General features: G+C 38.1%; 1 protein-coding gene across 1 annotated transcript in view; it reads right to left on the bottom strand.

Moving 5' to 3' along the window:
- Positions 1–12,565, bottom strand: part of LOC141282369 (uncharacterized) — a 50,439-nt gene extending 37,874 nt beyond the window's left edge. The window contains exons 1-15 of the mRNA XM_073815124.1: positions 12,499–12,565; positions 12,361–12,380; positions 12,253–12,271; positions 11,785–12,045; positions 10,220–10,483; positions 9,858–10,127; positions 9,188–9,445; positions 5,513–5,782; positions 5,133–5,393; positions 4,639–4,899; positions 4,299–4,559; positions 3,969–4,226; positions 3,583–3,843; positions 1,903–2,166; positions 651–914 (exon numbers count right to left, since the gene is read on the bottom strand). Coding sequence (XP_073671225.1) covers positions 651–914; positions 1,903–2,166; positions 3,583–3,843; positions 3,969–4,226; positions 4,299–4,559; positions 4,639–4,899; positions 5,133–5,393; positions 5,513–5,782; positions 9,188–9,445; positions 9,858–10,127; positions 10,220–10,483; positions 11,785–12,045; positions 12,253–12,271; positions 12,361–12,380; positions 12,499–12,565 — 3,259 coding nt within the window. The remainder of the gene's footprint in view (positions 1–650; positions 915–1,902; positions 2,167–3,582; positions 3,844–3,968; positions 4,227–4,298; positions 4,560–4,638; positions 4,900–5,132; positions 5,394–5,512; positions 5,783–9,187; positions 9,446–9,857; positions 10,128–10,219; positions 10,484–11,784; positions 12,046–12,252; positions 12,272–12,360; positions 12,381–12,498) is intronic.
- Between the last annotated feature and the right edge of the window lie 4,781 nt (positions 12,566–17,346).

Raw genomic sequence — 17,346 nt, forward strand, 5'->3', positions numbered from 1 at the left:
CTCCAACTCAACTTTGACTTTGTACATTTATCCAGAGATAATGAACTCAATGAGAGATCCTCTACTTTTGGCAGAGTTCAGATTGGGCAACTGTTTAAGCGATTAGATTTTTTTCCTGCGGGTTAAAGATGAAATGATTTTGTATACTATTTATTGGTATTTGGGCTGTGAATAGTCTCTGGGATGCTTTTGAGCTAGTTTTGAATGTCCATTGGGCTGGTGAATCTGGTAACCATGGCTGTGTTTTTCCACAGACGTTTGGTTGGGATTATATAGAATGTACATGTAGAGTACATGTAAACTGTATTGTCGTAACCTGTAAACAGATTAAATTCAGTCGGATTGACACAATTTTGTGCATGTAAACATAGCCACTGTGAGCTTATTATAATATTTGTGAGTCCTGTCAGATCGATTTTATTGTAAAAATTTAAGGTAAAGACTACAACTCTTATTTTTCATGCTTTTTAATAGCATCATCAAGCTATGATGTTGTTGTTGTTTAGCAACCTCTAGCGGTGAAAATAACATATATTGTGCCTTTAATTATTGTGTAGTATAGTGCAAAATGTAGTTAGACAAAATTGTGTATTTTGTAATATAAAAAAATACTGCTAGTTAAGAGATTATACACTTGCTTGAATACTAACCAGTATTAAGAAGATACACTCCGCTACGCTGCCCGGTACAGTTTGCGCTTACGGCAGTGACTGACACGTTATACGCGCGACCACACATCAGGCCGCTGATGTTACAGGACGTGCTGCTGGAGTTGCATGTTAGCGTTTGTCCGTTTGCGCTTTCTGCTGTTGCGACGTAATACAAAACGAGGCCAGCAGAGGCGGTCCAGGACACCGAAGCTGTGTCAGACTGACAGGTCAATGACACATTTACCTGTGTGGGAACACATGGAGCTGGAAGACAAAAGAGTTAAATGTGGCAACACTTGATAAGGCAAAACTAAAAAAAAAGATTTTATCATGAAAGTAAAAACACTACACACTGCCACATTGAACCTCATGATACAGTTATGTGAACTTGACATTTGTATGTATTGAAGAGTTCCTTGAGTACACACTTTTTAAATAACTCTCAAAAGCTCGTAGGGGTTCTTTGTAAGTAAGGAATAATTGACGACGGGCTGTTGAGTTATTAGCAAAATAATGTACACCCGTGGTGGTTCGCGTCGTGGCCGTTACACCTCGGGTGTGTATTATTTTTCAGTAATTCAACGGTCCGTTGTCAATTATGTCACTTATACTACGGTTACCACACCTCAAGACATCGATCACATTATATATTTAAAGGGATTCGTCCGTTTTTTGTACTTTAATCGCTATTGTGGCAAGGACTATTTCTTCCGCGTCTCATCCAACGGCTCTTTTGCTTGTTTCAAAACGTCATTTTAAAGCTGGAAATCAATGGAGGCTTAAGCCAGTGATAGCATTCTAATGCAGTTATTAATGAAGTTATTAGAGAGAGAGAGAGAGAGAGAGAGAGAGAGAGAGAGAGAGAGAGAGAGAGAGAGAGAGAGAGAGAGAGATTGTGTGAATGAGGCTACCTCTGTGCATCTCTAAACAGCGCTGTTATTGCCTCGGAAAATCGTCTGTCATGTTGTTTTTGTTAGTCTGTTATTACAGTTAATACGCAAAGTGTAATGCGGTCAAGAGAGCTGCCTGGAATTACTGTCGTCGTGCGTTTCCCAGAAAATAATTGCACACCTCAGAACGTTCATCAGCCAATCAGATTCAAGCATTCAACGGATCCGTAGTATAAGTATTATTAATAAATCACCAAAGGGTTCCTCCAAAAAATGGCAATTTGAGGAGCCTAAAGTGGCGAGTAAGGTCAATAAATGTCTGTTATCATAAAGCGTTTCTGTGTGATGATTTAAAGTTATACCTGCATCTAGAGAGAGTGAGGTGGTAGAGCATGACGAGCAGGTCTGACCATATCCTGTAACGCTGATGTTGTAGCGTTCACCGCATTGCAGTGAGCTGATGTTACAGGATGAGCTGTTAGTTATGCAGCTGTGCTGATTGAAATCCCTGGATGACTGCAGTGTTGCGTTAAAACGCAACGTCCCATTTCCTGGTGTCCAGGAGATGAGCGCTGCGTTGGTCTGGCAGTCCAGCCTGGCTTGAACATTAGTGTTGGGACATGGTGCTGCGATATAAACCAATATGAGTGAGGTTAATCAAACTTTAGTTGCAAACTAGATTTTCACCTTTTTGATGAAATTATGAGAGATGTTTCCCATTTTTGTTCGTGATTGCTAAGATGTTAGGGATACTTGCTGGCTTCCTAGAAGGCCCCCTTCAGTTCGACTCAGATTGCTTTGAAAAGTAATGGCCTTTTTGATATTTGTACTCATAGATATGTATAAAGGCTAGATGTGTTACAGCGGAGGCTCTAACGTCATCACCTGGCGGACATCTTACCTCAGACAGCTTGCTCACTCTTAGCATTGAGTTTAATGGTGCAGGTACTTTTAAATGACCATATCTTGCTCAATTTTCTCCCGATTTTCAAACGGTTTGGTTTTTAGATTTTACATCTTACAAACGTTATTTACGTGGCTATAATTCTGGATGCTTTAACATGTTTAATGAATTTTTTATTTATTTTTAGTATAAGTACGCAGTGTCATAGGTACATCTTTGACGTTTATAACAAACCAAACCATTTGAAAATCGGTAAAAAATTAAGCAAGTTTTGGTCATTTAAAAGTACCTGCATCATTAAAACTCAATGCTACGAGTGAGCGAGCGCCCTGTAGTAAGATGGCCGCCAAAATGCGGACGTTCCACTCAATTGGCCAGCAGTGCGGGTGAGACATCTAGCCTTTATACATATCTATGTTTGTACTTACACTGCAGTTAAAAGGTTAAGGAGTCACTTGACTGAAATGTTTTACATGATCTTCAAAACCTTTTGATCTGAAGGCATATGGCCTGAATGTTTGAACTTTGTTATGTGGAGAAAAATATAAGAATTCACACAAAGTAATTTCTTTCGTTACAAAACAACAATTGTTTAAATAGTTTTTGAAATGAATGATATCACATTTTCCCTTAATATCATGCAGCCCTAGTTACATTCATGGCAAACTGTCTTCGTGGGATAGTCACGGAATTTTTTGCTAATTTTTCCGTGGCATTGTCACGGATCTCTGCATTTTTCCGTGGCCCTGCCATGGACTGTTTTTTTTCGTGGCATTCTCATAAATTGGTTACTCAACTGTTTTGTCCTATTTTCTTACCATTGTCGGTTCGGTTTAGGGTTAGATTTACATTAAATGAAATCCTTACCCAAACCCAACTCTAACCCCAACGCAAGATGACAATTGTTTAAAGTTTAGAAAATATAAAAGAATAAAGCAGAAAAAATTGTATAAACCAATACTTAAAGTGACATATTAACGCAAACACCAAATCTAACCTTAAACCTAAGCGACAGTGGTTTGAAAATAGGAAAAAGCAGTTGAGTAACCAATCCGTAAGAATGCCTGTGACTATCCGACAGAACTTTGTGAGATCAGGTTGTTTATGTAATTGCATTGGAGGAAAATTGTTAAGATACCTGAGACAAGAGGAACGGGTTGGCTAGATTGACCCATACAGTCAATAGTCTTTGCCACGACAGTGATGGAGTATTGCTGTCCACACCTCAGGTCTGTAACATCACACTGTGTGCTTGTTGCATTGCAGGATGTCCTGTGCCCATTGCTGCTTTCTGCCTTTACCTGGTACCCGGTGGCACCAAGCGACCCAGTCCAAGTGACGGAAGCAATTTTGTTGGTGCAGTTTAGACTGGCGATGACATTAGTGGGGATGCATGGAGCTGGATTAAAGGTAAAGAAGCCATATTATATTAATTTTTTAATATACAGAGGCCTCGAGAGGAGGAGTATTTGGACTCTTTTGCATTAACATATTATCAAAACAATGGCAAAGCGAGTAGTAGACCTGTTGTTATAACAGCACTAGTCGGTGAGCTGCTGTTGCAGGTGTTATCCTGAGCTTGTACAGATACATTTAATCTCATTCCACACGGCAGTGAGGTCAGCTGACAGGAAGTTCCATTACTACGACAGGAAGTTGAGTATTGCAGCCCGACTGCCGTCACCGTGTACCAGCCTGCTCCCGCGCTAGCTCTCCATGTTACCGTAGCCGTGTTGTTTTCACACTGGAGCGCGGATGTGACATTTTGAGGCTGACAGGGAACTGGGAGACAAAAGTATTTTGTTTTAAAGAGCTGCCACTAGTGCGTAAAAGTCACTAGGTCACGTGACTTACCTGATGGTATCTGATAGGCTGGGGACGGCAGGCTGTTGCATTGACCGTTATAGTACGTGACACTGACATTGTAGATCGCCCCGCAGCGCATGTTCGGGACGGTGCAGCTGTTAGTGCTGGTGCTGCAGTTAAGTGAGGGTCCAAGGGCATCTGTAAGTACAGCTGTGTACAGACCACCGGTCTGAGACGTCTGCCAGCTCACAATAGCCTGAGACGCTCCACAGTCTTTGACCACTCCAACATTAACTGGAGCGCATGGGGCTGCATGGGGGAGCGAATTAAGATTAGTCCAAGTACACTGTCAAAAACTGTGTTTTATACTGAAGGAATGTGATTTTACCTGTCTTCAGTGTGATGTGATCACTCTCTGAGCTGTTGCAATGCATGTTTGTTGCTTGGACATAAGCATCGTAGGTCCCCCCGCATCTCAGGCCCTGGAACACACACTCGGTTGCCATGGAAATGCAGGTGTGCACTGTACCATCTGAGTGTGTTGCCACGGCAATGTAGAAGACGGCACCGTTGCTGGTGAGCCACGTCATGGAGGCGGAGGTTGAACTACAGGTGTACGCAGTGGACACGTTCTGAGGGGGGCAAGGAACTACAAAGAGAGACACATCAAGCAAACTCTTATAAAAAGTACTGCGGTAAAACTATGGTACGCTGATGTTTATCATAACACAGTATGATTACTAAACTTAAAAACTGGTATTTAGATACTCAAAGGTATGTGACAGAATACCATGATACATGGTATTAATGTGGTATGTGTTTAAAAATAGCATGGCCATGAATACTACGGTAATACTGTTGTAAAAGTTGTCACACACTTACCTGTATCTGCCACTTCACCAAGTACTGCATCAGTTGTACAATATTCATTTTTGGCAAAGATCCACACACTCAAACTCTCTCCACAGTCCAGATCTGATAGCATACAGCTGTTGCCTTGACTTGAACAGTTGTAGAAATCCCGGCGGTTACCGCGAGCCTCCACAACGTAGCTCTTGGCTCCTTCAACCAAATCCCAAGTAGCAATAGCAGTACCAAAGCTACAGTCCGCAGTGGTCCGGACATTTTGCGGCAAACATGGGGCTATGGGGAACACAGTTAAACGAGATTGTAAATAATATTTAGATTACATGTGTGGTGTACAGTAATCTTCCTTTATCGGTTCATATGTGTGCTGATATAAATGCAGATTTCAAGCTCACCTGTGGTGACGGCCACAGGCTCTGTGTTCCCGCTGTTGCAGTTCAGGCCTCCGGAGAAGGTGGAGCTTACAGTAAAGGTGTAGTTTTTCCCACAGTTCATGTTGGTGAAGTAACAGCTGGTGCCCTCAGTGAGGCATTCTCGGATCTCTCCGTCCGAGCCCTGAGCCATGGCGATGTAGTAAGCTGTGTTGTCGGTGGCATTCCAGGAGTATATGACGACATTACTGGAGCACTCACGGTATACACTGGCACCATGAGGTGGGCAGGGTGCTGTGTATTTGTTTGAGAGAAGGAGGAGTGGATTAGACCATACAGAAAGAAAGATATATTTTAAATCTGCCAAAAGTTTAAAATATAAAACTTTATAAAATATAAAATATATAAATTATATAAAATATATTGGGCTCTATCATACACCCAGCACAATGAAGTGCATTAGTTTCGACCCGGCGCAATTATAATTTTCACGTATAGCAATATAGCAAATGCATTTGTGCCCAATTTTGCACCCGTGGGCGTTCTGGTCTGAAAACGAAGTGTGTTCAGGCGCATTGTTGGCGCGTTGCTATTTTGAAGCAACTAAAATAGACTACACCATTGACCAACAAAAACCTGGTCTAAAGTCTAAAGTCAATAGCACAATTGAGCGCATTAGTAATATTCACCTATAAACGGGATAACAACGCGGGTATGCTTATCACATACATGAATGCGCAGCAGCAGCACAAAAACGCTTTTAAATATGAAAGATTAAAGGATTGAATGTAAAAGATTATTATTGAGTCTCTTGGACATAAATGAGGACTAATTATGAGACGTTAGAAGGCGCAAAGAGCTGCTTCACCTGCAGCCTGGTAAGTAAATGAATGCTTTGCTTTAAACAAATGCATCCATTTTTAAATGTTTTCAAATGCTACCCTACGGATTTATTGTGTATGATGACACTGTACCTGTGGATATGGTGAGATGAGAAACATTTTAAGTAATGCTTTGTAAAAATCCAATGGTGCTGTTTTAGTGCCGAAACACTTCAGCTCTCTGCACGTTTGTAAATTCTTTATCTCTTGTTTGTATTTGCTAATTATTTGCTAATTATTTTATGAGATTACAATGATTATGTAGGATATCAAACAATTTACAGCAATTAAAAGCCTGCTATTTTTACTTCTATGACTGAAAGAAAACGGCTTTAAAAGGTTTTAATCCAAAAAATAAAAATTTCAATAAAAATTAAAACAACACATTTTTTTAACCTTATTCTTAAACTAAGGGTCTTCTCCCTCCGCTTAGTTTTTCAGTTTACAAAGTCCGTCATCTAAATAGGGATTAGACCTAGCGCCAGCGCAATTGGTTTTTAAAGGGGGTGAGAGCTGAGACTCTCATTGGTTGATTGCACGTTACGCCCAAAACACCCCCATTAATCTTTAGGAGAATATGAACAACCCCTTTCGACCGTGCGCTCGGCGCACAAACCATTTTTCCCGTCGTTAAATTAGCAAAAGTGGCATTGGACAAGCCCATTTAGACGTGAACCGTGCGCTTTAGACAATGCGCTTAGATCGTTAAAATAGGGCCCATAACAGTTTTTACTCTTACTCTTTTACTTGTGTATGTTTGTAGTTACAACATAATTTCTGTAGCTACATTTGTGTTATTTTGTAGTTTAGATGAATTTACTGTTATTCTATCATGTGGAAAAAAATTTAAAGAATCAGTGTTTCCAAACTTTTGACCGATACTGTACAGTATGTCATCTTTGTCTCATATGCTGTTTTAGCTTTCTCAGAATTTTATATACTGGTTGTTTGGATTACATGACAATTCCACTAGGAGTAGGGAAATTACATCACAGACATATTATGTGTTGTATTATACGAAATTTTGGTCAAATCTACCCCATAGCTCCCTCGAATCAAACTGCTGTATTGTGATTGGATATACTACAATTAAATACTGCAGATATCATACTGCCACAGCATGCCTTTGGACGGCATATTTGAGTAAAGATATTAGATTTGATAAGATTCAGCACTCCTATACAGTACAGCTTATTCAGTCCGCTGCCATGTTTATTCCAAACGGAAGCGGATAGATGTCCAGAGCGTGTGCTTTAAACCTATTGTTTTGTATCAGGATGCTGGTCATTCAACCATCAAAACAAAGAAAATACAGGACAAAGAACCTCAGGAAATGGGGATTGTTAAAATGAGAAGGGACATACTGTATGACCTAGCTGAGATGAGAATAGTGCATTGTGTACATATATTTTTGCAATCTGTACGATATTTACTTAGTGATAGGACTATATTAGTGTTTTAATTAAAAGTAAGCATGCTTACAATGTTAGAAATTAGTGATTAGCCAACAGGCTAATAACAAAACAGATTTTATGTACATATTGCACTGCTTTTATCTCAAAATTAGGTCATATGTCCCTTCTCATTTTAACAGTCCATAATTTATGTGGTTTTTATGTTTTTTCTGTGGTTTGATGGTTGAATGACCAGCATCCTGGTACAAAACAAAAGGTTTAAATTGCACGAGGGACGTCCATCCCTCACAGCCTCGGTTTGGAATGAACATGGCGGCAGGCTGAAAAAGACGTATACTATGGCTGCGTTCCACTCCAGTTTTAGAACACTCGGGGGAATCCCTGACGCCATTTTGAAGTGCGTTCCACTTCGTCAAGTGGACGAGGAAAGTTTATATGGACAGACCCTCGCTCCCTTGATTTTGACAGAGGTTGTGAGTCTACTATATGTACACTTCAGACAGCTCCATATACGGTCTCCACTTTGCATGTGATCAAGGGCTTAGGGCGATCCATTTAAAAACTACTTCAAGTTTTCCAGCAGTAGTGGGCACTCGTACAACATAAGCAAGGATGTACATTTGAGTGAACGAGAGTGAGGGAAGTTAGCGAGGGAAGATCATAAAAACTAACTGGAACGCAGGGCAGGACTATGGAACAATACAATCAATGCTCCATTATGGCCCCTCTGGTAACCGAAGTTTCCCCTTCCATTTAAAAGAACAACATCTGCACATGCGGACTGGCTGAAATGACACTGAAAAAATTTGTTTAGTGCTATTTAAGCTTAAATAACAAAAATTCTAGCAATTATAATTTTAGCATGTGATTTTAGAGATTTTAGTCTTTAGGACTTGAAATAAGTGCATGGAGGCGTGGCAAACATGGCTGCCTAGTGGTACGACTTCCCTAAAGGGACATTGATTTGAATGCTGGCTTAGATGTTGAGAGATATTCAGTGAACATACATTGGCTTAACTTTTGGTGTGTTTCTCACAACTTTAAATGCGCACAAGTTGTGTGGATTACTTTATTGTGCTTTTTTGGACCTGGTAAGTAACTCTTAACTTTGTAAAATGCTCCATGACAAAATAAACATCTTTTTGGTAAACAATCTTTTTTTTTAAAGAAAGCTGTGATGAGAAACATACATGACCAGAGTATAAAGACAGGTAGATTTACTGACTTAAGGGCTAAAACGGAGCCGTCAGGAACTGAAACAATTCTGCCACCTGATACCACATGACCTTCAGTATAGAGCTCACTTCACTTATGTGTTAGTGTTTTCATGAGGTGTGTTTTCCCACAGACCTGGTCAGCCCACACCATGAGGATTGTCCTGGTTTAGTGGAAGGCAACTTTACCTGTCTCAAAGGTGTAGCTTTCTCCTGAGGTGCTTTCACAGTCAGCAATGGCTACGATCCGCACAGTGTATGGTCTTCCACAGGACAGCATAGAGATCTGGCAGGAGGTGGTCATGGTTGTGCAGTTACGAGTCATGCCATTATCATCCGTAGCTACTGCTCGGTACGACGTTGCACCAAATACAGCCCCCCAGCTAACAGATGCCGTAGAGGTAACGCAGTTGTAGTCCGCTGAGACTACGGTAACCGGTAAAATGCCTGAAAGGATAAAACAACATATTAAACTCCAGATCAGTGAAGTAAACCTGCTGGTACTGCAACTGGCAGACCTTCTTCACCTTTTTTGTGAAAAGTACTTTTTTGTGAACTTGGCTGATCAAGGACCCAGCAAGCAATAGCCATAATGTCACTGTCAAGGTTAACTAGACCAGATATAGTAACCCACTTCTATGGGTAACAGACCAAATTTTGCCTTGTTTAGGCCTAGACATCTGGGATGTGTTTAGACGGCTATTAGATGTCATTTAGATGCAAAATTACTTGCTGGGGATTTAGCACAAACAGCGAATAAGTTATAAAATCTCCTGCAAAACCATCATAATTGATAAGCCTAACTAGTTTGAAATGAGTGTATTTATAAAGACATCAGCTTGATGTGTTTTTGACTTACTAGGAGTTGTGTAGGTGACGTTCGATGCCTCTCCCGGTTCCAGGAACATGCTAATGGACGACACCCCTACTGTGTATGTTGTACATGGAACAAGATTTGGGATGTCAAAAGTAAGAGTAGTTGAATTCCAACTAACAGGTGCGATCCCTGGTTTGTTATTGGCTGAGACCGTCACCTGGTAGAGCAGTACACTAGAAACGCTTAGCCACGAGACACGAGCAGTACTGTCAGTTAATTTTACCACGTTCACTCCATCTGGTGGCTGCACCACTGTAGATTAAAAAAGTTAGATGTTATCCTGATAAACTCTTATTTACTCTAAAGCAATCGGGAAGATAAAGAAGAAAAACAAATGGACTTACAGGTTCGAATGGTTTTTACCAGACTCTTGGCACCAAGACCTGCAGCATTAGATGAATAAACGTAGCAGTTGTATGCTGTGGATTGTTGGAGGTTGTTTATTTGTCCGCTTGTTGTGAGGAACTGGTATTCCAAATGATCAAATGGAGGAAATGTTTTGTCTATTCCCAGTATGTATTTATCTGCTCCGGTTGCATTCGACCATTCAAAGCGAATTGAGGAGCTCGATATCGCTTTGGAAAATGTTATTTGTGAGGTGGAAGGAACTGTGAAATATTAAATAGAAAAGCAAGCATTAAAAATAAATCATTTAATAGCGATTTTTCATTTTAGTTTAAAGGTGCAGTGTGTAAATTTTAGCGGCATCTAGTGGTGAGGCGCTGGTGAATTGCAACCAATGGCTCAGTCCACTGCTTACCTCTCGTTTTTTAATCACATAGAGAACTACCGGACAAACGTGTCATCGGAGACAACTTAGTAAAAAAAAGTTTGTCCAGTAAGGGTTTCTGTAGAAACATGGCGGCACAAAATGGCGACTTCCATGTAATGGGGACCCTCGATATATGTAGATAAAAACATGTCATTCTAGGGTAATAAACTTATAACGGTTCATTGCAAAGGTCTTTATACACCACTGATAATATAGTTTTATATAATATTATTTTGCATTTCTGACTGTCAAGAGATCCTTCAAAAAATTACACACTGCACCTTTAAGTATAAAGTTGTTAGTTGAAGTTTAGTTGAAGTCTATAGGATGATTTAAAACAAATGTTGTTTTTAACAAAAGATTAATTATCACTTCCTTAATATTTTCCAAAAATTCAGACTTTGTTATGTGGTGTTGAAACATTCAGGGGTGGTTCCCAGACAGGGTTTATCCTAGTCCTAGACTAAAGTGCATGTTTGAGCTGCCTAACTTTATAAACATATTGCAATGACATTTCTTAACATATATCAGTGCCATTGTTTTGTCTCAAAAACCCTGTCTGGGAAACTGCCTCGAAACATTGTACGTTACATTAAGATTTAACCCTTTACCTGGCACAGCCGTTTTTGAGTGGGGGTGGAAAGGTGATGTAACCCTTCAAATTAATATAACTCTGGGATTTTGTCTAGAAGCCCCATTTGGGTCTTGTTTTAAAGAAGACACTTTAAAGTTTGTGTCGGGAGGTGAAAATATTAAATAAGAATATTTTAATAGCAGTTTAAATGTATTGTAATAAATACAAATAATGCAATATAATTATTTTATACATAAAATTAGCCAAAAAAAGAGGTTTGTGCTGGTTAATTTGCTGCACACTTTTGTCACAAATAAATAAATTACAGGCACTGCATTATAACTGCTTAAAGGATTTGAAATATGAAAACTACATTCTAAGATCTTTTCAACAATGTATAGTTTGTTGTGATATTTTTAATTTACATAAAAAATTCTGGTGTCTCGACAGTGCCAGTTAACTTAAAGTGTCCCTCACTTGCCCTCAATTGAAGAATCAAACATAAATAAAAGTAATGATATTTACAACATGCAACAGACAGGTGACTTGTGTGTTTAACTTACCGGTTTGTCCTATCTGTGAATTGATACAGATCACATAATAAAACTGGTAAACTTTTAAAGTCACTTGATAATTTTGTCCTGGCCTCAAGCCTTGCACCACTTTCTCAGTGTTGGATGAAGAGAGCTGAACCAATACTGGTGCAATGCTGGTTGAATTCACAACCCTGGCGTCCAGTAAATAACTTGTTGCTCCTGGAAAACTGTTCCATTTCACCAGAAGAGAGGACGCGGCCGGTGATGTAATCGATGTGATCAGACAGTCTGATGGACATAAATTTTCATTTTGTTAGAGACCCATTCTGTGAGAACTCAGCTAAATTCTTTTTTTTTTTTTTTGATAAACTATGAAAATATAACTTTGATGTGTTTAATATTGACTGAGTAAGGTCAAAAATGTGAAATAAATAATATTACCATATTAACTTCTTATTCTACTTTACACAAAATACTTAAAAAATAAACACTTACCTCCATTAGCTTCATTTACCTTAAAACAAATAAGAGATATGACTTGAAGCATAAGAAATTCAATCTTTTAACAAATCATTTTGTTTTAACAGATGAATAAATAAATACCTGTGTCAGTGAAACCAGTGCTAGAAAGAACCACAATTTTCCCGAAATATGCATGGTTACTTGGATGTGCATCAGATGTACATGCACTCGCCAATACAGAGTGGAATCTGAATCCTTGATGCACTGATGCAAGTATACCTGATGTGTGAGAGCCAATCAGTGCATCTGAAATGAGGACAGGTGGATGCCTCTGGGCTGAAGACATCATAGCTCTTTGGGTGTGTGTGTTGGGGGTTAAGGGGTCTGTTGGGGACCTGAAGGCTTTTTTGAACCACAAACTTGTTAAACTAATTTCTCTCTAATATAATTAGCATTATGTTTGACTAATTCAGTGTTTGAAAAAAAATATTATACATTTTACTGCTGTGCATACTAGCGTTTTAGCTTATTTTTGAATGGGAAATGATATAGGATAGTTGGCTTAAGTCATTAGGTTTCAAGAATGCAGGATTGGTATAATGGAAAGAGTAATATTCCCTTCCTTATACAAAAACTAACTTGCCTCCAGCATTCTGGTGTAACTGTGAGAAAAGGATCGGCTTACTGAAAATAAAACACACATATAGTTTTATGATCATTTTATATTATTCAAATAAATTTAAAGGGATTTGTTGTGGTTCGGTTAGTTAGGCTGGTCATTCATTAATTGAAGAACTGTGCGGTGATGTACACTTTTGTATCACCGGAAGTCATGTTGGCTTTACTAACTGAAAGAATCAAATTGCATTTATTAGTTTACAATACAGCCTGTAAATCTAAAATAATGCCATATTTTCACATCTAGACCATTTCTATGTTCTGTCCACCAAACTAGTAGGTCTAAAGTCAGGACACAACCTTGTCGATTTATGAAGTCTGATATTTTCCCAGGCTACGCTGTGATTGATGTTGCCCCTCACGCAATCCATTAGTTTGTATTATATGTGCCGTGACTTTAAAGGCAAGAATAATGGAGTAAAGTGTCTTTGTCAGGGTCACACTGATCTCACAAGTTGTAAGGGAAAGCGAATCTGCATCTTCAATTCAGACCATGAAACACACACCAACTCAGTGTCCAGCTAGCTGTTATTATGTTGTGTAGTAGTAACCAAGGCCAGTATCATGACTGTTTTGCTTCAACACAAGTCAGGAAGAATTCCTGTTAATCCCAAGAGCAGTGAAAGACTGGTCAACCATCTCCATGAAAGTAGCACATTCCAAACACCAAACTGTGTCTGGGAGGAAAATTGGTTTCAGATTGAAATAGGAGGTGTTATTACAATGAAAAGCTAAGATGTACTTACCTTGTAGATATATGGTAAATATGTTGTTCTTACAGACAAATGAGTATCTACATACTAATTAATTGGTATCATTACTGTACTTACCAGTGGTACATACTTGGTAGTTATTATGTAAGTCCAGGTAAGTACTGGGTAATACCAGATACATACTTATAGTGTAGATATACTGTAACTAACAGAAACACTACTGTACTCACAAATGAATGTACAATATAAGTATTTAGTACTTAGTACAGGCAAGTGTGTGTTAATGACAGGTACTCATAGTGTACATATATGATTACTGATAGCAAACACTACTGTACTTACAAATCGTATGTGCATGGTAAGGGTTTAGTACATACAGGCCAGTGTAAGTTAATGACAGGTACTTATAGTGTACGTATATGATAACTAATAACAAACATTAGTGAGTATCTTTGTCCTGTATTGTACCCTTAAACACAAAATGCATCTTATTTTATAATCTTACTAGTTAATATAACTCACAGTGGCAAATGCATGCTATGCTACATCTTAGATGGTAGGTCCTATGTAATAACTGTGAAAAAAGCAACATTTTATTTTACAGTCCACAGTTACTATGGACATACTATTGAATGTACCCAGTAGTTGTCTTCACTATATATGCCTTTCATTATAACTTATACTGGCCTGTTGGTATTACACACTTATCATTTACAGTATATACAATTTGTAAGTACAGTAGTGTTTCTCGTTAGTTACAGTATAGACGGTTTCAGCAGTAACAACATAAACAAGCGGCTGTTGCGGTCCGCACGTAACTTCCGGTAAACTCCGCTAAGAATAAATAACAACAAAGTTCTTTAAACGTAGTTTGTTTATATAACAAGCAAAAAACAACAACACATAGATTACCTAGGAAACCAAAACATTTGTTATTTTTAACGAGGCATTTGTTCAAAAGATCAGTTTAGCATCTAGTCAGACCATTAAAAAAACAAAACAGGAAGTAAGGTTCCGATCCAGACGTGTATCACGTGTGTCCGATGAAACCGTCTATACATACACTATATGTGCTGGTCATTACCGTAGACTGGCCTATATGTACTATACACTTACCATGTACATACAATTTGAAAGTACACTAGTGTTTGTTATTATTTATCATATATGTACACTGTAAGTACCTTTCATTAACCCACACTTGCCTATAAGCACTCAATACTATACTGAATGTTCGTTTGTAAGTACAGTAGTGTTTCTTGTTAGTTACAGTATACTATAAGTATGTATTTGGTATTACTCAGTACTTACCTGGAGTTACTTAATAACGACCAAGTATGTACTACTGGTAGATACAGTAATGATACTCATCATTAATTATCATGTAGATACTCAAATGTAAGTAAAACACATTTGTCTATAAGTGCAACATATTTACCATACATGTACAAGGTAAGTACACGTGTCAGGATCCTGTCAGAGTCTTGAATTATATTCTTTGTGACAGGGTTCTGGCGGTACCATGTTTTATGTGGGAGATGCGTGGTTTTAGTATTGGTTTATTCTGACCAGCATTTCCCGGGTCTCGTCACTTTTTACCCGATCCCTTACACTGTCAGAAATAAAGGTACAAAACTGTACCTTTTCTGTCACTGGGGCTGTACCCTAAGTTTCCGTTTGGTACCTTTACATGAATAAAAAACAGAATACAATTTTGGGTAGATTACCGTACCTCGAGGACCTACATTGTTAGAGAAAAGTCAAAATATGTACCCTACGTAGCTGTCAGTGGGGCAGCACCCTTTAAGAAAGTAATTGTATGGAACATTAGGTACAGATATGTAAATATTTAGTACCAATATGTACCTTTGAGATACTAATATGTATTTTTGAGGTACTAATACGCTCTCTTTGGTCCCAGCATGTACCTCTGAGGTATTAAAATGAAATCCTTAGGTGCAAAGCTGTACTTTTTGAAAGGGTACAGCCCCAGTGACAGAAAAGGTACAGTTTTGTACCTTTATTTCTGAGAGTGTACTTGTGATTCTTTTCAGGTGTGTGTCATTTAGTTCTCCCTATTTAAGTCATTGTGCCCATTGTTCTGTCTACGTACGTACTGTTTGTTCCTGTTGTGTTCCTCTCATATATTATCCAGTTAAGTCAAGTTCTTTGTTCTAGTGTTAGTCTAGTCCAGTTTATTGTCTGGTTTAATATATTATAGTCTAGTCCTGTCAATGTTTTGCTATTCAGTTTGATGTTGGGTTTTGCCCCATCGTGGGATTTTGTTTTTCTGTTTTGTTAAAGGGATACTTCACCGATTTAGCATTCAGCTTTGTATCTGTAGAAACCCGGCAGTATTACTGAATGACCATGTTTCCCTCCCTCATTTCCCCCTGAGAGGAGAGATATCTGCATTTTGGTTCTGCAAAAAAGTCCTCCGATGATGTAATATGATGATTTTTGCATGATCTGAGGACTTTTTTGCAGAACCAAAATGCAGATATCTCTCCTCTCAGGGGGAAATGATGTAGGGAAACATGGTCATTCAGTAATACTGCCGGGTTTCTACAGATACAAAGCTGAATGCTAAATCGGTGACGTATCCCTTTAATAAAGTCTCAAGTGTTTATCCATTTGTGTCTGCGCTTAGGTTCGTTCTCACCAATCCTCACAACACGTACTGTAAAATAAAGTGCTATCAATAAATCTAATCAGTTGTCTTATGCGGTTGCATCTGTTAATGAATATACACACATTTTACCTTCTGCAGACAATAACACACTCTAAAAAATGATTTGCTGCATTAATTTTTTTAGTTGAATCAACTCAGATTTAGTCATGTCAACTTAACTATTATTTATCTTGACAAGAGATGATTTGCTACAACTTATAAAATGAAGTTAATGTCTTCTTAAGTCAAGATAAATAGTAATAAGTTAAAATGACTTGTAAATCTGAGTTCATTTAACACATTTTTTTTAAGGCAGCACTTTTTTTACAGTGCACTTACATCACATATGTGAAAGTTTATCTGTTGGAGGAAAATGAAATAGCTCAGATTTTTCTTGAAGATTCTTGCTTGGGAAACCTCTTATTGATTTTGGTCTGATAGGTTAACTTTGATAGGATGCTTCTCCTAAAATTCATTTGATGGAATATTTGAATCTCTGTAAAAAACAAACTAAAGTAATTTTTTTCTACATTAAATCATCCTACATAAGGTAAAGAACATTCTCCAAAATCCAAAGATGCAGATTTTGTTTTTGTTTCAGTTACATAAATGTAAAGATCTTCCTTATGTGTTTCTGTAGTGTAGAGGTCATGGATTTGATACCCAGGGAAGAAATTAGTTGCCGTAAGTTGCTTTTAAAAAAGCACCTGATGAAGGCATAAATGTGATTTCCTATTGTGTGGATTTGTCTTCATTTGATAAAAACTGTGAGGTCTAAGATTATAACTTAAAAGTGTTTTATGGGTAAAATATGTGTTATGTAAAAGATTATGATATCATCTCATCTGTTGAGAGCATCATATTTTCAGATGATAACACTCCTATATCTCATTTCATTTCTCTTTTCTCATGTAGCTTTTTCATCATTTTTTATACATCATAGTTATTCAAATTGTTTATTCTTGTTAGATTTGAATGTTCAGTTTATGTGTAATATTTTCTGTCAAAGCAATTATTGTAAGAAAATATAATTTGTTAACAAACTTGTAAATATAAAAAAATGTA

The sequence above is a fragment of the Paramisgurnus dabryanus genome, chromosome 6, assembly GCF_030506205.2.
Source record: "Paramisgurnus dabryanus chromosome 6, PD_genome_1.1, whole genome shotgun sequence".
Taxonomy (NCBI): Eukaryota; Metazoa; Chordata; class Actinopteri; order Cypriniformes; family Cobitidae; genus Paramisgurnus; species Paramisgurnus dabryanus.